We start from the raw sequence: 22,699 nt of genomic DNA, 5'->3' as shown, positions 1-22,699 counted from the left end.
CAGACCTACACAACACACTCCCCCTTCTTGGAGTTCCCAGGCCCCAGGTGTCTGCTCCCACTTCACTCCTTCATCTCTCCCAATGAGCTTCTTGTGGGATGGGGGTGGATCTTACTCATTTTGCCCATCACGCCCCCCACCCCCGTTTCTACGACAAGGTTCAGCACACAAACAGAAGTCTGCAAATTACAGCCTCAATTTAGTTTTGGAAATGCAGAACAGTAACTCTTATAGGAAAGGACTACGTTCTAATGGCATAATTCATGATGGAATCTTTGTTACAAATGTTTACAGCAAGGAACCGGTGCATGTGTGTGTGTGTGCGCGCGCGCGCTCGCACATGCACTCTCTGTGCTTCCCTGCTGACAAGCCAGTCTGTGGCTTCCCATCGTCCCTGGCCTCACAGGGCTGGAATGAGAGGAAAATCTCCCGAGCCTCGTAGAATGAAGGCCCTGCTGCCCACGAAGTAGAGATCACACAGCACGTGGGCCTCAGCGCTCCCTGTCGCTCTCGCCTCCAGACTGGTCCAGGCCCTGCTCCAACCTCATGAGGATGTAAAGCTGAGGTGGGGCCACTGGCTCTTCGTCTGCCGTCTCTGCCACTAGCCCGGCACAGCAGGGAGAGGCCCGATGCCAACCCACTCTGTCCCCAGGCCCCCAGCATAAAAAAAACTTAGCTTGTAGATGATTCAATGGGGAAAATGATGAGTACGATAGGGTTTCTGGTGGCAAAATAATGGGGAAGAATGGCAAAGAAATAAACTGATGATGTCAGAAACAAAACAGAGCACAAGCACATGTTCCAGAAGTTATGATTTCCATAGAAACAAGAGAGCTGAAGGGCACTGGAAAGGGGATCCTTTCTCCAGGGACCGGGATGTATCCCTAGCGAAGGGTGTGGCAGGCATAAACTTCCTCCTTTTCCAAGTCACCCATCTCCTGTGGGATTGCCAGAAAACGTCATTAAACAAACTCGACTCCTAAATGACTCATGCGGGCTCATTTGGAACTGAAGGCCTCCCCCCCCTCGGGAGAGGATGGTTTTCAGGGAAGCTAACCCAGGACAGGCATATAGAACGTATAAAGAGGCCACACTCTAGAAAGGAGAAGGCAGCAAGGATGCCACGCTCTGGAAAGAAGGCAGCAAGGAGGCAGGATGCTCAGACCTGTCTCGCTCACCCTACTTCATGACCCGCACGAGGCCCAGCTACACACACCCAACAATCGACAGGGGATGGCAGTCTGCTGAGGGGCCCCTCAGTGCAGCAGGTGCACACAGCCTGTCAGTCACAGCACACGAATCACGTGTGCCCTGCGGTAACTTCTCCTGGTGTAAGGGCGGGGCAAACGAGACCCAGTGAGACAGAAGAGGGTCAGTGATCAGTAAAGGCATCGCTGTGCACGGGGTTTCCACAGCAGAGTGAGCATGGGCCTGGGAGTCAGCAGGAACACAGGAGAGGTGCGCATGGGGCCTGGGCTTTTGGTGTGACACGGAGGAGCTGACTGCAGTGACACAAGCTGACGATATCTGAGGCAGAGGTGGGCAAGGAGGAGAGGCTGGGCCATCACAAGACCGACTCCAGGGTTCTGGATCCTCGGGCCGAGCCCTGGCCCTAACCAGCAGACAACGGCAGGCCCGGGAGTGCTCTAGGCTCAAGTTCCCTCCTTGCAAATTAAAGGGTACAGACTGCATGACAGAGATGATAATTCCTCCCTACACTAAGTATTCTATAATGAGAACAATTATTTCTGGAAGATTCTGGATTCCTGTAGTTAGAGAATCTGGACTGCAAAGAGAAGAGACCTTTAACTGGCTCCATTATAAATCTTACGATTTCCTGGCTCTGTATTTCTACAAACAAACCAAGGTGTGTGTGTGGGGGGGGGGGGGGGGGGACAACATCCCAACCCAAGTACATTTTCCTAGTGATTTATCTGTCTTCAAAAATATTCCAAATAATAGAACAATTCACAATTTTTTTTTTTTTTTTACTAATTATCTCCCCTTCCTTTTTTTTTTTTTTTTTTTTTAACTGTCTCCAGGAAGGGGTTAAGCAAAAGTTTCCCAGATGCTATGCAGCTCACAAGGTAGCTCATATTCGATGTGGTAAAAGAAACACACACGAATGTTATGGGTACACATCTCAAGTAAATGAAAGCTCAAAGTCCAATTCATACGTCCAAATACTTTCCATGGCATCCACATTGGGAAGCTATACATTTATTCCAATGATTCCTCCTGTTTGTTCAAATACTTTCAGAAACCATCTTCTGCAACTATCTTCAACAGAAATCCAAGAACCATACACACAAAAAAATTGGTTTTATGCCTCTGCCTCAGTTCAACCCCAAACTCCAACCCCAGAGGGAGCAGGCTTTCAAAACTCTTAAATATAGGTCACTCTTGATGACCATGATGACCCAGTCAGGATAGAATGCCGGCTACAGGTAATGATCCACATAATAAATATTCTCACTCGCTCTGACTTCTGAGTGAGGCTTCAATTCAGGATATTTTGAATATGCTCACCTGAGCGTCATGGAAGGCATTGTCAACGCTTTCTCGGAAGACTACCTACATGACACTGGGGGAACACTTAAGACCACGTCACAATGACCCTCTAGATCCACAAGCGGTGACAGGGCTTTGGGGGGGTGGCTCTCAGATGGGAAGCAAAATGCCTGGGTCACTGCATAAAATGAAAGAGGCAAGGAGGGAAAAAATACAGATTGATGCTGGTTGAATGGAAATATTTACACAAAGGTACCACTCTTTTAAATTCCCATATGGTTCACATACTACCAAACACTTCTGTTCTTCATACTTGGTAAATGTTACTTTTCTCAGTTTCCTAATGGGACTTTTTTTAACCTGGAGTACTGCCAGGTCACAGTTACCTTGCAAATTGGGGCGTTTCTGGCAATTCTTGGGCAATTCTATGCTCTAAGGGCCAAGTACATAGCGAAAGCAAACAGAACTGGCTGTTTAAGGCTGGAAAGCACATCAAAGGCTCCCTCAATCTATCCCTATTCTTTCCAATGAATATTTATACCACATGTGTTACATCATGGTTATTACCAAGGAAACCCTACTATATGTCACACAAGCACTTCTCAAGGAGTCATTTCTCTGTGAACACCCAAAGCACATTAATGGTTCCTATGGCAGATCTCACATACCGTATTCACATATCGTGATTACGTCTGTGCAAGCCTGCTCTATTTAAAGAAATCAGAAGCAGAGACAGTATTCAACTTCCAAAAAATTCCCTAGATACTTGATTCAATACCTTGAAAGGGGAAGGCGTTCATTTAATGTTTGCTAAATGAATGAAATCAAAGCCACAGGCTATATCCCCAAGTTGAGCCGTCAGAAATAGAAATCAGTACTTCTGAAACCTTTCTTGGATAAAGTAAACAAGTCCAAATACAGTGTGTCCCTTTACTCTTATGGTGGCCAGCCAGGATAAGACCTCACCAGGCACCTTCTTAAAATACATAATCAAAACCTAATATGAGAAATCTGTGTCTTTCCCAGTCATGTAGATCCCTGAGGACGTTAGGCCTTTCTTCACAAATCAAATGACATTCTTTAGTTTTTCCACTAAGGAAGTTTCCTTTTTTGAGAGGCAAAAACAAGCAGCCATAAAGCCATGTTTATGTCAGTAAACCGAACACAGAACTTAGGATCAAAAGCAATACAGTATTTTTCTAAGGCAACCTCATGGTGGCCCTTCCAAGTCTACTGGTACAAATCATGGATACAGGGGCACCTGGGTGGCTCAGTCGGTTAAGCATCTGATTTTGGCTCAGGTCATGATCTCATAGTCCATGGGTTTGAGCTCCGCGTTGGGCTTTGTGCTAACGGCTCAGAGCCTGCGTCTCCCTCGCTCTCTGCCCCTCCCCTGCCTGCACTCTGTCTCTCTTGAACATAAACAGACATTAAAAAATTTTTTTAAAGAAATAATAGGTACAGCCAAGTTTGTGTTTCTGACAGTATGTATGTATCTTCACTCTCACAATGAGCTTAAAAAAATTTTTTTTAATGTTTATTATTTTTAAGAGAGACAGAGAGCAAGCAGGGGAGGGGCAGAGAGAGAGGGAGACACAGAACCCGAAGCAGGCTCCAGGCTCTAAGCTGTCAGCACAGAGCCCAATGTGGGGCCTGAACCCACAGACCATGAGATCATGACCTAAGCTGAAGTCAGCCGCCCAACCAACTGAGCCACCACCCAGGCGCCCCTCACAATCAGCTTTTAAAAATGAAACCTGGAAAGCCACTTGAGGTAAACCCTGTAAAAACAGCACACAATTCTTTAGAAACTTCCCTTCCCCCAGGGTGCACACAGGAGCCTGGACAGAATCTATCATCTAGCTCAATGGAAGATATCTATCCACAAGCAATTCTATGTTTAACTCTAACACTTAGCAAACCAGTAAATGAGATGCAGAGTAGTGTCTCTTCCCCTGGAAGAGGGGTCTCTGGGTGCAGGCTGACCTGTTTTCATGTTAGCGTCTCTAAGGCCTACCAGAGTTCAGTGAACGTGTGCTGAATCAAGTACTGAATAAACTAGGGCACCCCCCGTCACATGAACACCAGGTGGCATGATAATTTACCATCATGGCCTGACAGAATTAGTCATTTCTTCCAAGACCATTTTAACCAACACCTATCTAAAGTCATTCATCCACAGTGTTAAGAGTGGGTCTGATAATTCTTAGTATAAAATGGGATTAGAATTACATCTACTACATATAAAATGCCTATCACATGCTACACACTAAACTAACCCTAGTTAGTACAAATAATTCTTAAAGTGGGCATCATCATCCCAAATTTATAGATGAGGGATCTGAGCCTCTAAACAAGCAGATCAAAGCAGCAGATCAAGTTGCAGAACTGGGATTAAAACTTTGGTTTATCTGGCTCCATAAACTTTCCATTATGCTTGGCTACTATCCTTGACTGTCAAAATAATGAGATAAGAATGAACAAGAGTGGGATGAGGAGTGTAAGAAACGGGCCAACAGAGTGATAGGAATCAGATTTGGTTCTTTTGTCTCAACAGAAGATTAAAAGGCACACATACCTCCTTCAAAATATATGTATGACCTATGTTTAAGCAGTTCTGTGAGGGGAAAAAATTAGATTATTGATATAAGGCTCCAGAGCAAAACATCTTGAAAACCATTTAAGGAGAAAGTGAATAGTTAAGAATCTGGCTATCAAATAAATGTGATTTCAAAAAAGTCCCTCATACGGTCCAACACACAGAGTTGTCTGCTCACTGTGTTGTACACCTGAAACTAAAGTAACGTTGCATGTCAACTATATTTCAGTTAACAAAAAAAAAGTCCCTGTGATTGTCCTTTTGGTCCAACACATTAGATTTACGCCCCAACATCTGACCAACTGGTCAAGAATTAAGAGCTGGAAGAAACTTCAGAGAGTTCCTAACGATTACAACAAGGGAGAAAATAGGCCAGATAAATTAAAGAACTTGCTCAAGGTCCCTTCAAAACCTACGGTGGGATCATTACGTTACACCCTTACACATATCACCTACAGATATTTTTATACTAAGGTTATATTTTTTCAACTTCTGACTTTACAACCTGAACCTGTGGTTCTTCGAGGCACTTCTTTTTGGCAACTATCTACTCCAGAAGAGTATTTGCAGAATTTCCTGGAAATGCTCCATTTCAGAGGAGACATGGAGAAAGAATATCTCCAAAAAATTTGTATGAAAAAGCTGAGGAGCAAGTTTTCCTGTGGTTGGGGCCAGCTCTAGCGCCAGACCCAAAAGGGATAATTAGGGGGGCCTGGCTCTCTTAAATGCCAAATACATGCACAGAAGACTTATTGGCGTCTCGTAAAGAGGCCAATTTGCCTTTCCCTAGGTGATATACCACAAAACTATATATGTAAATATGATAGCAGAGACACCATTAAAAGGACCTTTCTTGAAATTGAAAACTTAAATAAGAGGGTAGGGTGTGTACGCCATCTTGAGTGTCAGTGTTATGGCTTGTCCAGTTAGTTAGCAAACGGCCTGAGAGCTGCCATATTTTCCTACAGCGGCTGAGCACGAAGGCTGTGACCAGCCAGCCACATGAAGCAAAAGCTTTTAACCAGACTCCTGGACTAGAGATGGAAATGCAAGCTCGCCCCCTTGAGACAAGAGAAAGAAAACATGGTGTTCCATTAAAAATAGCAGAAGTAGAGAGAGAATTCAAGAAGATTCTAACCAGAAACCATCCAACATTGCCCTTAACCAGAATCCTGAAGAAACAAATATCAATATTGTTGTAAAAATAATTAAGAATGGAAATGCAGTTAATGTGATATTTCACTGTGCTGTTATTAAAAATGGGAGGATGGTTCTGATATAAACTGCTTTCTTGATTGGGGCCCGTGTGTTAAATGAAGAGTAGACTTTCCCAGTAACCTAATACCCAACATATGGGTTTTTATAGTTGCACTTGACCATATTTGTTCTGGAGTGTTTGGCTGCTAGGACCATGGGCATGCTGACAAGATATATTGGCCTGATGAATTAACTGTTCCGAATGGCTAATAAGCTTATGCAATGAGCATTTGGAAAATGAATTATTACAGAGATACCTCAATGAACAGACACCCCAGGGAAAGAAGTTCCTTCCTAATGAACCTGGCCACATACTGAAGGGCAGAGATTCCTACAAGATGTGCCAGTCTGTGGCACAGGGCCAGGGAGCAGTAGTCAGAATTCTACCCTGACCACCACAGAGCAGACTGTCAAAGAGAATAGTCCCAGAAGGCTTCCCATTCTGCACTTAGGTATTCAATGTCATCTCTATACCTAGTCATATCATTCTTTAGGAAATAAAAGGCAGATCTTGGAAAATCTTAGTAACTTCTGCACCAACAGCCAACTCTTTGGACAAACACTATGTTAGTGATACTTAGCTGCAGCTAACAGACTGTAACAAGAACAGGAGATTTATTTTAAAGTGACTCAGCTGAGGTCCTAAAATGGCCAAAGGAATTTCTCCAACCATCACTGAAGACCCAGTAGTATAATGTGATGGTTTTAGAGTCTTGGCGAATGCGAGCACCATTCTGGGGGGGGGGGGGGGTAATTTGTTTAGAAGGCAAAAGTCCACCCAGGTGAACTGGACTCCTGAAAAGTATATAACCTAAGTTTGACTCTTCTGGAAACCACAGAATAGTAGAAACATTATTAACATAGAAGTAAGGTTCTAGTGACACTTACAAAGTTAACTAGTTGTGAAATAAGGCAAGTCACTTAACCGTCCTGAAACCATCTTCTCCTATAAAGCAAATATGTTGGACTTCGGGTAATCTTTAAGGTCCATTCAAATTCTGAGGGTCTCAGAGCTACAACAAGCTCCACATCTCCCAACTCAAACTGATATCTGACGCTCTTTCTGAAGCGTTTCAGAACACTAATCACGAAGCAGAAATGGAGTCTTCGTTGTTTTAGGAGCCACCATATGCCAATGATTACTTAAATAAGAGCATACTGGAATCTGAAGTGTTGAAATTATAATAATGCCAAGCTGTACTTTGTGTGGGCCAGGCCCTGTTCTAAGTGCTTAACATTTATTAACTCAGTGAGCGGGGAATAAAGAAGGCAACAAAAGGTCACCTGAGAACCTTGAAACCAGTAATGTATGTAAGAGGAGTTAACCTGGAGTACTGAATTGTGACTAGTATTAAAGCTTTGACAATATTTCATAACAAATCACAACCACAAAATGCCGATAAAGTGACTGGTGGGAACAGTACGTCTAAGCAAATGACTTGGTCCCTAAGCTGTGAACGATTTTCAACCCAGTAAAGAAGTATCTCTTAGGACCATCTATCTTAGTGAGAAACCAGCAGCATCTGGCACATACCTGTGGTTCCTCCGAGAAGAGAAGCGTCCAACCTGATAGCGATGAATTCTTTTATAAATGGTGATTTTAAGCATTACTGACCTCGAAAGTAAGGGTTTGTTCACAGCACGGTGGTCAAGCCGGTTTAGGAACGAAAAATTCTTTAAATATTCGGTAGTGTCACCGACAGAGGCCCCTATGTGCTGACAGTCATGTGCTTAGAGAAAGTTACAAAACAGGAAGATCCCTAGAAGAACTTAAAAATGGATTCTTTATGTACATTTACTAGAAAACTGCAGTAAATACACCACCGTTCTAAGCATTCAAGACAGTAGCCGAGCTTTGGATACATAAATTCTTTTACAACTGGAAGACGATGATTCAGTGAAACGGTAATTCAGTGAGGCAACGACTGGCCCATTCCCAAGGCCAACACGCAGACTGGGCATGCGTCAGAAGGGATGGGATTAAATAATATTAAACTAATGCCACCCCACCCTGTTCAATCTCAAGTTCACTCTTTCGGGGTGAGAAGTAACCCTTTGCAGACCACAAACACAGAGTCCATGGGGTAAGGCCAGAAGATAGACAGGTAAGGAAGCCAAGCTCTGGAGACACGAAGTCAAAAAGGTACTTCAGGAGACACCGAGTACTGGAACTCCCTGCCTCCCAACATGCAGTCTGATAACTAGAGTTTCCACCACAAAACAAAACAAAAAAAAAACAGTGTGGAAAATAAAACAAGTAGACTTGCTTTCTCCTTCTATTCATCCACTGGTGTACAAATACTCTTCAGGCCAGGGGCCCACTGCCTGTTTTTGTTTAGCCCACGAAAAATCTTAGGAGTTGGCTTTACGTTTTTAAATGATCAACAAAAAATTCCTCAGAAAGAAGTATTTCATGACCTGGACATTATGGGAAGTCTATATATCAAGTTTTATTGGAACACAGTCACACTCTTGTTTACATAACACTAAAACAGCAAAGTTGACTAGCGTGACACTGCCTGTCCCCCAAAGCCTTAAAATACGATCTTTTTTGAAAAAACAAAAACAAAAACCAAAACCCTTGTGGACGTCCCTCCTGACTCACTGAAAACCTACACAGTGAACGTAGTATATGAAGAGTTAAATGGCAGAAAAAAAGAGAAAAGGAGACACAGGCAAAACTGAAGTGTGTGTTCACGCTCTATCCTACCAAGTCACGGAAAACAGGGCCCGCGCTGCAGAGCAACAGTGAAGAGAGCCAAGCGGTCAGATGTCACCTCATTCCCACACTGCTCGGAACACACTTACTCGACCTGAAAACCTTCCAGACCCGAAGATCCGTTAACATACGCTTTCTCCAACTGTACGCAGTGGAGGCAGACGGCACACGAGGCCGAGGTGTTCCCAGGCAGCACACACATTACGTGCTTCTGACCTACGGATGCCCCTCGGAAGCTGCTGGTCGTAGAGCCTGAGACAGTCAGCTGGGAGGCCACCCTGATGTCGAGGTCCTGGGTTGGAAATCACACTCCTTGCTCTTATTCTGGCTGGGTCCAACCTTGGGCTGGGCATGAGACCTCTCGGAGGTCCTTAGTCTCTTATCTGGAAAATGAGACATTCTGACCAACCAGAGGAGTATGCCCTCTCTCAACTCTTAAAACCGGAGGAAAAACGAGAAGGGAGGAGAGGAGGGCGGGAGGAGAGGAGGGCGGGAGGAGAGGAGGACGGGAGGAGAGGAGGACGGGAGGAGAGGAGGACGGGAGGAGAGGAGGACGGGAGGAGAGGAGGACGGGAGGAGAGGAGGACGGGAGGAGAGGAGGACGGGAGGAGGAAGTTAAAAAAAAAAAAAAAGGAACATTTTGTTTCCTCCTTTCTAACAGACAAGATACAACGAGGACAGAGCCGGCTGCACGGGAGGGCAGAGTGTGGGCGAGCAGCAAGCTGTCTTCCATGACGGTCGTCACTACTGTGTTCACACGGAAGACCGAGACGGGCATTTGAATTCAAGGATGTGAGTTTGTTCCTTCCCTGTTTTAGGGGCTTCTGGAAACAAAGACACACGTGGACCCATGCAGGGTGTGTTCTCTCTTCTTTCCCTAGGGGCAAGAGCAGCATCGGTCTGAATAATGCCTGCTCTACAAGCAGCCGCCCAGGCATTAGTCACGAATATTATCTGTAAAAGGGAGCGGGCTAGAAGAGTCCGCACCTCCCTACCCCTGTACTCCAATAAAATGAAGCTTGTTTATCACGGCTCATACACTTGAAATAGTCTGGGAGGGTACAGTGTGCTGTTTACCTGCTGGGGTAACTCTAAGGAAAAACACCATTTAGACCTCTGTGAAGAGCAGAGACGGGGACTGTCACGTCTAGACAAAGATGATGGGTTTTCTGAGGGGAAATATGATTTAGTCCAGTAACGTGGCTCAGGTCATGATCTCGGTCAGTGAGTTCAAGCCCCACGTCGGGATCTGTGCGGACACCTCAGAGCCCAGGGCCTGCTTCAGATTCTGTGTCTCCCTCTCTCTCTGCCCCTCCACCACTCGTGCTCTTTCTTTCTCTCTCTCTCTCAAAAAATAAACATTACAAAAAAATTAATTAACCAGTAGGGACTCTAAGGTTTAGAGCACGGTTTCTCTCAACAAGTTTGTTCCCTCGTTTTAAGTTAATAGCTTTAAACAAAAACAGAAAGAAGCTCAAGACCCTGAAGAAAAACATTTCTGAACACTCGCTGAATATTAAACGTCGAATTACCAGTGATGCAGCAAATCTGCTACTGGGCACATGAAAACATACATCCACACAAACTCGTACACAAACGTTCCCGGCAGTATCATCCACGACAGCCGAGAAGTGGAGACAAGCACAAGATGTGGAACATCCATAGGACGGAGTGGGAGTTGGCAATGAGAAGAAACAAAATACTAATCGATGTGACAACACGGTTCAACCTTGAAACAGGAAGCTGAGTCAGAGAAGCCAGTTGTCAAAGAGCTCAGCGTTCCATGTTATTCCATGTACGTGAGGTTCTAGAATGGGCAGACGCACAGCAACAGGCGGGAGACGAGGGACCCCCGGAGGATGGGGCGGGACGGGCTGGTGGTGCTGGGCCGCTACCGCGGACCGTGGTCACCGCTGCACAGCTCTGAAACATACTGAAAACGACGAAGCTGTGTACCTGTGCGGGTGGATTTTATGGTACGGGAATTATAGCTCAATGAAGCTGCTATGAAAAAAACTACTGAACCGATTTATTTTTTTGGTCGCTAAAAATGACCTGCTACACATTTTAGACAGCTAGTAGAGAACTGGAAGTTAAAATCTCATTTTTGCTCTCAGTTTTCTGTACCAAGAAAGAAGAATCAGGTTTAAGAAGGGTTACTAGAGCCCGTTCTGTGGGAATTCTCATTTTGTGACATGTTCAACGTGATGACAAGCCAAAGTCCTGTGCTCAGGGAAAATCTTGTTGGTTACCATCGCCAAGGGACCCATGGAGAAGGGTCCACTCCCCACAGCTACACGGTGCGGCGCCCACGGTCTACGAAAGCTGAACTGCAGCAACACACCCACATTTATACGTGATGAAACAAGAGAAAAGGGGGAAATACCGTTGTTTAAAAAAATACAAGCGTTGCCCAAACAAACAAAAGGCTATAAATCAGACACAACAGACCAAGCTAAACACATTTTGTGCTTACACAGACTTAATGCCACTTACCGCCTGGGTCTTTCGGCCTGGTTTCATCTCTGCTGTGGTGGCCACGTCTCCCACGGCCACCTCTGCAGAGGCCACGCCCGTCCTCCCATTACTCCGAAAATCCACTTCGTCGGCAGCTTTCAGGTCTGGCATTTCTGAAGAGAAGAAGGGGGTTACAAAGCACATCTGAAAAATCAAATCCCGTTGTCTTACTGTTTACACAACTCGCTGCAGGCTTCACGTGTTTTGTTTGCTTTTGCGTTACACCGGGAAGTATTCAAGTGGAGCTGGTGTCATTTCGGACCCCGTGCTGAGCTAGTCCTTTATCACAGGGTTGTTCGGTTTTCCCCTGGCCTCTGTAGGGGTTTGCGGCTAAGGCGACATCCAGTTCGACGTCTACTCAACTTCCATTTTCACTATGGGCTTCTCCTCACAGATCTCGAGTATGTACTGACTGCATGTGGAAAAGGACATTCACAAGCTTCAAGGAAACAGATTAATAGCTACAGCCAGGTAGTCCATCTTGATCACCATCAAAGAGACCAAGATGTTTATGTTTGCACAGCACAAAGAGGAAAGACCTGCTGGGAATGAGATAAAGCCTTTAAGAAGGGTCTGACTTTCTTTAAAAACATACTTGCACACTCTCATCTATCCATCACTGCAAGGGACAAGACTGAAGTGTTCTGGTAAATTACATTTTGTTTTAATTTTATTTCTCCCTAAACCAAAACATAATCACAAACAAGGAATTCTCTCTCCCCGCCACTTTTTTTTTTTTTTTTTAAGATTTTTATTTTTAAGTAATCTCCACACCCAACGTGGGGCTTGAACTCATGACACTGAGATCAAGAGTTGCATGCTCCACCAAGCCAGCCAGGGTGCCCCAACGAATTCCTTTTTTTTTTTCTTTTTAATTTCATTTTATTTTTGAGAGTGTGGGGGAGAGGGGGGAGAGGGGGAGAGAAGGACAGAGAGAGAATCCCAAGCAGGCTCCATGCTCAGCACGGAGCCCGACGCGGGGCTCATGACCTGAGCTGAAACCAGGAGTCAGGCACTCAACCACATGAGCCTCCAGGAGCCCTGGAATTCCTTTTTGTAAAGAAAATGTTTTTATACATTTTCTTTAGAATTATGTTCACCAGACCAAGCTGTCATGGTTTTTGTTACCTGACCACCACATGGTCAAGCAAATACAGGAAGGAACTGATAAAATGAACGTCTGAGGCAAATTCATGCTTTGACATTGTTAAGTGAAGGGTAAAAATTCACCTTGACAATACAGATAAAAATAGAACTATCACCTCAATTTCATGTGGAAATTTTTCTGTGGCTGGTTGTCATCTAGTCATGCCACTGCTCCGGTGGAAAAAAAAAAATGTTCCCTACATCAAAGGGCAGAAGAGTTTCTTTCACCAAAGAATAAATCCTACTAAGATTTTATTCTAATACACATTATGATGTGCCCAAAGATCTACTTCAGATTTAGGAATGTGACATTCCTATTAATGAACATTTATAAATTCTTCCTTTGCCCCCGTTTATAATTATACAATCTTACTAGCAATTTAAAGTGGGCAAAAACAAGTTTCCTTGCCCAAAGAATCAAACTCTACCTTACATTTCAGAAAATGTAAATAAAGTGAAAACAACTGGAGTAGGCAATCCCCTCAAGAAGGACTCCCTAATCAAAACATTTCTAAGTAAGAGTCATTTTTTCTTCTGGTGGTTGATGACTTTTATTTATTTGGGGGCTGTAATTTTTGACACAACCTTACCATCCTATACCCGTCTAGTGAAAATATGGACCTTGGCAAGCAGCGACCAATCACAACGGTGAACAGTGATTACTGAGACACAGGGGTGCTGGGAATTTCTACGGGCCTGGCCTGGCTCAGTCAAGTACAACTAACTTCCCAAACCACTGTGATCAATGCACTCGGGTGAGGGGCCACATCCCCTGTCTCTAACCAGAACTTTCGTGTTTTCTCATCTTAATTTCTATTTGGCTTTATCTGCAGCAGCATATAAAAACAGAGGCCAAAGCCATGTGGCCTGTTCCAAATCAACAGTTGAACCAAAGTCTCTTCACTCATAAAAGAGTATGTGTAAATCCAGGAATGTAAACTTCCCAGAAAATACCCTTTGGCTGAGATCACACTCAGGTGCTTTGTCTCCAGGGCAATGTGACCAGGGACTTTCCCTGATCCTGGCATTCCCCCCGCCCCAAAGAAAGCACTTACTTCTTCATGACTGGCTACTCTGCAATATAAGATCATGAGCCTTGAACACATATGACTCCTCCTGGGAGCAGAACAACTCGCCCACACATAACAACCAACTGTAAACGCAGACACACTGCTGAAACTTCAGCTCATTTTCCTTCCTGAAACCTCAAAATCTTAAAAATCATCTCTTAGCGTCTATACCATTGCTACGTACCACCGAAAATCAAAGTCTGAAATTTCCCCTGGTTTCTACCTCTTCTCTCTGGGTGTTACAGACACAAACTTCACATAATTTGCAGTTGCTTGGGTTAAATTCTGACTGCTGAGCCAGAAAAACAAATAATTCCAGCCCGTGTGGCCAAAGACATAGCGCCCAAATGAAGAGAACACAGCCCGGCATCAGCTTACAGCCACTCCCTATTCTTCTGAAATGTCAACCTGCCAGGGCCCCCAAAATAGACTTGTTGTTGTATCTTATTTTAAAAATTAGAGACCTTTTCATTTAAACTCTGAGCCAGCGGCCAACAAATTTCTATCACTGACAATCCAAAACATGAATAGAACTAAAAACCTCACCTCACCAAAAACACACTGCTTCGGGTTTCTTAAAGCCTTCCATGGGGGGAAAAAAGATTATAAATGGTTAAAGACCCCTCATCGGGGAGAATGCCCACGGGGCTGAGGTTACTCTCTTTCCTAAGCAACCTCTTGTTGTGTCTGTTTGTTTCTCTACACACCCCACCCCCACCCTCTTAACACCTACCACACTTAACCCGATTTTCAAAAATTGGAAAAAAACAGCAAAAACAAACCACAAAAACAAATCAGGCTCCTTCTTACCTCTGCAGCCTGGGGGCGAGCATGGAGGTGGGTCCTCGGTCCACACCTGGGAACAGGTGGTGGCATCAAAGTGCGAATCGAACTGACCTTTAACGGCTGCACCACGTTGGGACTCTGGTTCGGCTTCAGCCTCAACCCCCAAGAAGTTTTATTCACGTCATTTATTTCCACTGAGCAACAGCGGTTTCTGTCTGCTCTCTCTGGACATGGTTACCCACAGATGGGACAGGCTGCTGTGCGAGCAATCTGCTCGGAACAGCTGCTTCACCCAGATAAGCAGACACGACGTGTGCCCTGTGACGGCGGCTCAGCGCACTCGGGCGGACATCCTGCATCCCATGCCCTGCGCTGCGCGGGGGCCTGCACTCCCAGACTGCTGCCCGAGAGCAAGAGGCAATGGAGCTGGAAGTCGGCTCCGCGGGCAGGAAAGGGAGGGCGTTCTCTCCGCTCCCCTCCCCCACCCCTCCCCAATGACCTAATGCCACCATTTTGGACGTGGGGTCACGCGCACAGAACGACACTTACAGCTGTTTCACGAAACCACCCTGACTCTATTTGCTCAGGACACGGACCAGGACGACAGGGGAAGAAAAGTGCTCTGGGCTTGTAAGCAAAACATGTTTTTGCAGCACTGCTTTTTCACAGTTCTAGAGAAAAGGACTAAGCCACATGGATAAAAACATCTGCTAAATTCCTTTATCGTGGCAAAGCACCTGCACGCTAGACAATTTTCTCGGTGAACAAAACTCCCACTGCCCTGGTGTGACAGGCTTAATCAAACAAGCCAGGAGTCTGCAATACAGGAAGCAAAATCTGTCCAACCCCGTGCTGACGTGCCTGTCCTGACGGCGGGCAGGGCGGGGGGGGGGGGGGGGTGGTTGCTGTGAACCTGGCAATGTACCCAATGAATGAAAGACGCTTCTAAAACCACAGAGACGCCCACTTTTTGCCAGCACGTCTCAGAGACTCTTCAGGGAATCTGTTCCACAAGCTGGGACTTTTGTATTCTGCTCTGCTTACCTGTTGCCGGCTCAGGTCCGTCAGCAGGCAGATTCATCTTCTCCAGCTCCCCGCTTTCAGCCGAACACCCTGCGAGGCTGCCAGGGGCTTCTTCACGAACACTGCCCGTTTGTGGGGTCTGCCCAGGCACAAAAGCGATCACGTTCCCTGCAGAAGCACTCACTGGCCGCTCGGTCACCGGGCCTGACTCTGGAGGACTGGACAGTGACATGTGACTGGTCCCCCGCCCAGTGAGGAGTGCTCCCGAGGCCTTGACTTGATCTAGGACGGCCTCCACAATGCGACTCGCGGCCTCCTCGATGGAGTCGGCGCTCTCGGGCAGATGCGCAGCACAGGGCAGAGGGGGAGCGCTCCTTTCCCCGCCTGGGGCCTGGTCACCAGTGCGTGGGAGCCCAGCCTCCAGGGGGACCTCTGTGGCAACAGGCTGCCGTAGGATGTGATGTGCCTGGGTGTCCACCTGTGCCTCCCCGGAGCTGCCCAAGCTGCTGCCGTGGTCCGCTTCCTTCCAACCGAGAGGGAGCAACTCTGGAGTCGCAGCGCCCTGTGGGTCAGTCACTCCTCTGTCTGGTAAAGCTCCTGGCGACCCCAGGATCATATTCTCCTCCTGGCTCAACGAGGCTTTTGGAAGCGGGAGGTCTTGTGTGTTGTGTGATGCGGCCTGTCTCCCGGCCCCAACGGTGCCTGGTAAAGCGTTAGCCACGGCGACATCCAAGGCCGCCTTTCCGTTCACCTCACAAGCAGGGTTTATTCCCTGGGAGTTAAGGTTTTGCACTCCAGCATCCAGAGCAAAAGCTCGACTGCAAGGCTGAGCCTCAGCCCCATCTGGTAAGAGCCCTGGCGAGGGAGCCGAGCTGCCCTGCTCTGCACCCAGGGCTTCCTGGCGTGGGGCTGCAGCCAGCCCGGCTCCCGGCGGCACCAGGCTCTGTGCAGCCCCACCTTCAGTCGGTGGCGAGACTGGTGGGGCCACTTCCTTGTTTTGCTGAGTTTCTGCATCAAGGCAGGCCGAGGGCGTGTCCAGCGTGTTGCCGTGCTCCAGGGCTCTGTCCTCGCCACAGCCAGCGGAGCCGGGCTCTCCACGGAGTCCCTGCGCCTCCGGTCCGGGAGGTGGTGTTCTCCGCTCTTCCTGAAGCGTTCCCAAGGAAAGCGTGTCTTCCTTAACAGGGGAACAAGTCACTGCTTTATCCCTGCCACCCTGTCCCTGAGCTTCAGAGCTTTCTGGAAGCACCAGATTTTTCCCTTCTTCAGTCAAAATGGAACTGGAGGCCACAGTGGCCTTCCCCGCAGGCAGCAGAGAAGAGTCCGCGCCGCCCTCGAGATTCGGAACTTCGGGGGCTGCTGAGAGGCAGGGTCCCCCTTGTTCCTCGCCAAGTGCCGTGGGACTGGTATTCCCCATGCTGGGCTGAAGCTGGAGAGCGGCGGAGGGCACGGGCAGGCCTGCGGCGCCGTCGTCTAGGGGCTCGTTCGCATCTCCGCCCGGGCCATCTCTACCGTCTGGAGCCGTGTGCAGTCCAGGAGCTGCTGTTCCCTTTTCTTTCTGGGAGGGGACAAGAGAAAGCGCGTCATCTTTGGTTACTGATTCACTGCCTGAACCGCCTGCCAGAGAAAAAGCCCTGTCTGATGTCACTGCCTGGTCCGGCACCAGCTCCTTCTCGCCTCCGAGGGCAGCAGCGTGCGGACGCGCCCCGAGCGTATCTGTTGAGTTGGTTTCTAATTTCAAATCTCCTCCTTGGCCCTTCGTATCCGAAACTTCAAGACGACAAAATGCCACATGTTCCTGGGTATCTCGCACAGGGCCGGGGGCGGCCGGGCTAGCCCGTGGACCTTCAGAGCAGGCGGCGGGGGGTGGAGGCTGCGTGGGGTGCAGTCCTGGGGGGCTTTCAGGCCGGGTAACCATGTCATCACAGCGTTCCGCAGCCAACACACCACCAGAAGTCACCATGTCCTGCTGCCGCGTGGAGACAGCACACGGCTTGCCACCTCCAGCGGGGGGACAGAGGGGTGATTCGCCGTTTGGGCTTTGGATGGGAGGTGAATCCGTTTCGGGCTCCTGGTTTGCCGTGTCTTTTTGGGGCCCAGGAAAGGTTAGGCCAGAGGGCGATGCTGGCACACTTGTGCCTGCCAAGGGAGCACAGGGCTCAAACCCATCGGCAGGCGTGTCTTCCGCTGCAGCTGCAAGTACTGGGGGGCTCGGATTTGGTGGAACCCCAGCGCCCCCCTCACAACCTCGCGAAGTTTCAGTCTCTGCAGTTTTGACGGTGGAGGCTTCTCCGTTACTGCCTGCAGGTGAACACTCGACAGGTCTGGAAGCCTCCAGGGAAGCAGTGGCAGGGACGCCGTGAGGAGCGCCGGCTTCACCTGCAGGCTTCCTCGGGCCTCTTCCATCACAGGCTCCAGCCGTGCTGACACCAGAGCTGGCAACCTCTTCGCCCGTGCTCCCCCCAGCTTCGAGCACGTTCTTCTGGGTGGGGGTGTCTGTGTTCCCGAGATCACATTTTGGGTCCCTAGCAGTCGCTGGGACGCCGACTGCAAACTCCCCTCCAGACAGATGCCGAATGGCAGCGGTGCCCGGCTGCATGGCCACGTCTCCCTGCGGGACGTGGTCTCCGGCGCCTGGAGACTCCTGGTCCGCGGCCAGTGTGGCAGATTCTGTTCCAGTTTCTCCGTTTCTGAGTCCACAGCAGGGGACGCCCCCTGCGCCCTTTCCTCCACAATCGGGCACACTCTGCAGGCAGTGGCTGGGCCCAGATGCGGCTCTGCAGTCCGAAGCGCGTGCTGCCTCCACCTCTTCCCCTTTTCTCTCCACGCCTGCAGTTCTCCTCCCGCAGGAACAGTCTGTGTGCTCCTCCTTAGCCACACCTGACAAATCGCAGGAACTTGCAATCCCCCCGGCAGTGCTCCCTGGACAGCACGGAGAGCTTGCGGTGTCTTCGGGAAGAGGGCGCTGCTGGCCGTCCCTGGGGGCTGATGCACAGCAGAGACACTGGCTGTCTGTATCCTGAGCAGCGGGCACACCTGAAGGATCCTGTGCTGTCACCATTAAGGGCATGGGATTGTCCATCTGCTTAAGGTTTGTTTTCTAGGAGGAAATGAAAGATACTTTTAAGAACGGTCCCTGGGAAGAGGGCACTGACACCTATACGCAAAACTCCTGCCGGAGACCGCTCATTGCCTTTCCAGCCCTATGATCACATGGTAAGCTGATCTAAATAGATACAAACACATTTTCTCTTGCAGCTGCATATCCACTGGAAAGATAAAAATGGCCAAGAATATACAAGATGACTATTTCCTAAATTTTATGAACTCATTCTGGAAAGGTTGATGGGAGAGGGGCGCCTGGATGGCTCAGTCCAGAAAGTGTCTGACTCTTGATTTCGACTCAGGTCACAATCTCACGGTTTTTGAGATCAGGCCCCATGACCACGTTCAGTGTGGAGCCCTAAAATTCTGTCTCCACCTCTCTCTGCCCCTCGCCACTCTCAAAATAAACTTAAAAAAATTTTTTTTAAGTAGATAGGGAATATTCTTTTACTTAAAAAAAAAAAAAAAGCAGTTCCTCTGTTATCTAGTACCAAACATTAAACAAGAACATATCAAACTAATAATAACCAATTCTTTAAAAAACTTTTTTCCATGTTTATTTTTGAGAGCGTGCACGCACGCTCATGCGCAGGATGAGGGGTAAAGAGAAGGGGACAGAGGATCTGAAGCAGGCTCTGTGCAGACAGCCCAATGCGGGGCTCAAACTCATGAACCATGAGATCGTGACCTGAGCTGAAGTCGAATGTTCAACTGACTGAACCACCCAGGTTCCCCATAATACCAAATTCTTGATTATTCTTAGAAAGTACTGTGGCTTGATGATATTGTAGGTCATCTCAAAATTACATTTTGCAACTTTGCAGTATTTTAAAAAACACAAACAGATATAACCAACTATACGGGAATGGTTAAAAAAAAATCACAGTCGTTCAACCTGATGACAGATGCCAAGCTGTTACATAAATGTGAACTATGAAGACCACAGTGAAATCTGAAATACAGATTTACAATACAATGTTGGAAAAAATAAATAAAGTCTAGAGTTAATTTAAGGTTATAAGCATGCAAAATTCAAATGTACTTTTAGACAAGGCTTAGGAAAAATGGAGAAAAACAGAGCTCATCTTTGGGGTTGGTTTGCCTTTTATACCACGGTTTCAGGAATTCTTACAATACTACTATTTGTTCAACACATAGAAACTATTTGTAAGACATCTGGCTTCGCTCTTCCCCACCGTCTGACCTACTGCAATGGTCTCACACAGATCTACTGTGCCCTCTCTGGTTCATTTACTCTCTCAGTAAGCACTTAACAGTTCTCCTACATCACACTAGTCCTGTCTACTAACCGGGCCTATTGTAGAAATTTCCACGTGCAAGTGTAACATGCGGTATGCTCACTAAAGTCTTTCTAGTAAGAGAGTACCGCCCTCCCCCCCACCCCCCCCAGCAAAAAGTGGATTTTCAGTAAAAGCTTTTGCGCTATGCTGCTTAGAGTGTTCAAATTAATTTGCTTCCACTGTTGCTGAGAATGTAACCGTCCCCTAAAAATTATGAAAGCAAGTCATTACATTTAATAAAGGGTGAACGTTCCAGAAACAAGTGGTGTTTCGCAAACAACTTTAAAAGCTCCTAACAGCATGTATCCTCTCCGAGTTTTCATTTCTCATAGTTTCCTGTCAAGCATTCCCATAAGAGACAGTAACTTTGGCACCTGCAAGCTGAGATTTTCAAGTGGACCGTCGTTCACCCAGTAAGAAGAGCTCTAAAGGAAAATCGGACTCAGCAGTCCGTTCAGAGCAAAACAAAATGATGCCTGTTCTGGGCGTGCACGATTCAGAAAGGGAAAGGCAGGCCCATCACACAGCCCTGCTGTGGGGTGTCTTGGCCTGCTGACCTCAAAAATAATGCCTGCTCCCAAAGAGGCCTCCGGTACTGAGTTGACCCTAGACGACCTTAAATGAAATTACTGTCAAGCTTTCTCCAAATCAAATCAGCTCTGAAATAAACTGGGTGGAAAAATTATGTAAACTTAGCCTTCAGATGTTATGGCCAAGAGACATGTACCCATATGACGTTTATATTATGCATAATAAATGCTACCAGGGAGTCTGTAATGTTTTTACGTCTGGCAACAACTTTATCTTGAAGGCTTGAGTGGATTATAAAATCTTTATTTTTTTAGTGATCTTTTTACCATCCAACTATCAATTTAAATATAGTAACATTATCATCGCTCACTGGACTAGTTGTGAGGCTTTATTTCTGAGTATAGCAACCATCTCAGGAACTGTTTTGCTCAGTTTTATAAAGCTAAACTGACAAATTTATAAACAGACGAATTTCCCTTGATGCCAGGAAAACGGAGTTCTAGTTGTTGCGTATGTTTCTGCATCTGCAGTGTGTACGTGTATCTTTCATTATTTCAAAAACATGGCAAAAAAAAAAAAAAAGAAAGAAAACTGCCCGCGGCCTCCTGCTGCCGCCCCCTATCTGTAAGTGGTAACATCCAACACCACTAAAACTGCCCTAAGGGGTTTCACAATCTGCGAGGAGAGCATTTTTAGGCTCCAATTATAGCAAGGTTCACTGGGGGAAAGAGTGAGGGCACAAAAGCCTGAAAATGGACATTTTCTTCCTTACCATTAGCTGCTGTTGGATGTTCCTAAGTTTAAATATGTGTCCAGTGCAACGGTCTCCAGGAAATGGGGGTTCATGGTGCGCTTCGGACTCAGAGGTTAACGTATAGACGTCCAGCTCTCGATGGTGCCTCACAGAACAGTCTCCGTAAGGTATCTCATAGGATAGACGGCTCCAGGAGTCTGGTTCTCCAGCGTTCTCCCTGGAAGCAGGCAACCGCTGGTTAACACACGTACGTTCTGCTCCCGGCGGCTCAGTGCCAGCCCTCTGCTCTCACCCGGCTGCTCTGGGGGACCTGCAGCAGAAGTCTGGTTTGGGCACTTCCCCAGGGATTCAGGCATGGCCCTAACTAACTGCTCCATCCTCCTCAGAAGAGGTCACAAATGGATTAAATGAGAACTGCAGGATTCCTCCTAAACAATGATGTTTTGATCAAGATAAAGAGAGGTCTGGGAGCTTAAAATAGTTAATATTATGCTAACAGCCAACTTAATGAGGAAATGTGAGGAGGATGGTCTTAGCCTGGTTTTCACTAGAAGCAAGGCTTATTACGCATTTCTCTCAAATTGGGTTACACCACACGTTAACTGCAGCGACTATACTGGGAAGGGAAGAAGTAATCAGTACAACCCACGCAAGGGCACTCCAACTTTTGTTGACAACTCTCAAAGTCAACCATACAGACCACGACTGGATGCCATATACGCTATTCTTTTTTTTTTTTTTTAATTTTTTTTTTCAACGTTTATTTATTTTTGGGACAGAGAGAGACAGAGCATGAACGGGGGAGGGGCAGAGAGAGAGGGAGACACAGAATCGGAACCAGGCTCCAGGCTCTGAGCCATCAGCCCAGAGCCTGACGCGGGGCTCGAACTCACGGACCGCGAGATCGTGACCTGGCTGAAGTCGGACGCTTAACCGACTGCGCCACCCAGGCGCCCCCATATACGCTATTCTTGTCAATACAATTAGGAAACCACTTGGTTCTAAGAACTCCAAGTTCAAATTTTTTTCATTTGGAAAACAAACAACCTTGCTCAACTAGTATCGTTATAAATGAAATAAGGCCGACAAAGGCACAGGTGTGTAAAAAAAGCATTTCTGGGAAAGGCCTCAAAACATAAATTCTCTTTATGAACCAGGAGACTGGTAAAGTACCCCAGAGATTCTGGAAGGAGGAGGAAGGCTACGTTTGAGATCGTTCTGTTTTAAAATGGAAGAATTAAGAATGAAGCATGAAGAAGAAACAGACATGCCACCCACGGACAAATGGGAGGGATGACACAACACACGACTCCCTCTCTGCAGTGTTTTATTTACTAAATCACACCTGTCTGTCATTAACAACTCACCAGATAATAACTGGAA

At 47.0% G+C, this 22,699-nt stretch overlaps 1 protein-coding gene across 12 annotated transcripts in view; it reads right to left on the bottom strand.

The window, feature by feature from the left end:
* Nucleotides 1–22,699, bottom strand: part of AKAP13 (A-kinase anchoring protein 13) — a 332,086-nt gene that overhangs the window by 136,565 nt on the left and 172,822 nt on the right. For all 12 annotated transcript variants that reach the window (XM_047086640.1, XM_047086632.1, XM_047086628.1 and 9 more), the window contains 3 exons: nucleotides 21,335–21,533; nucleotides 15,650–18,725; nucleotides 11,583–11,716 (listed from right to left, as the gene is read on the bottom strand). In XM_047086640.1, the coding sequence (XP_046942596.1) occupies nucleotides 11,583–11,716; nucleotides 15,650–18,725; nucleotides 21,335–21,533 (3,409 nt within the window). The remainder of the gene's footprint in view (nucleotides 1–11,582; nucleotides 11,717–15,649; nucleotides 18,726–21,334; nucleotides 21,534–22,699) is intronic.

Source organism: Lynx rufus, unplaced genomic scaffold (assembly GCF_022079265.1).
Source record: "Lynx rufus isolate CCGP_SWC_20201006 ecotype Redwood Valley unplaced genomic scaffold, mLynRuf1.p SCAF_21, whole genome shotgun sequence".
Classification (NCBI taxonomy): domain Eukaryota; kingdom Metazoa; phylum Chordata; class Mammalia; order Carnivora; family Felidae; genus Lynx; species Lynx rufus.
This window is presented reverse-complemented; position numbering and strand designations above follow the sequence as displayed.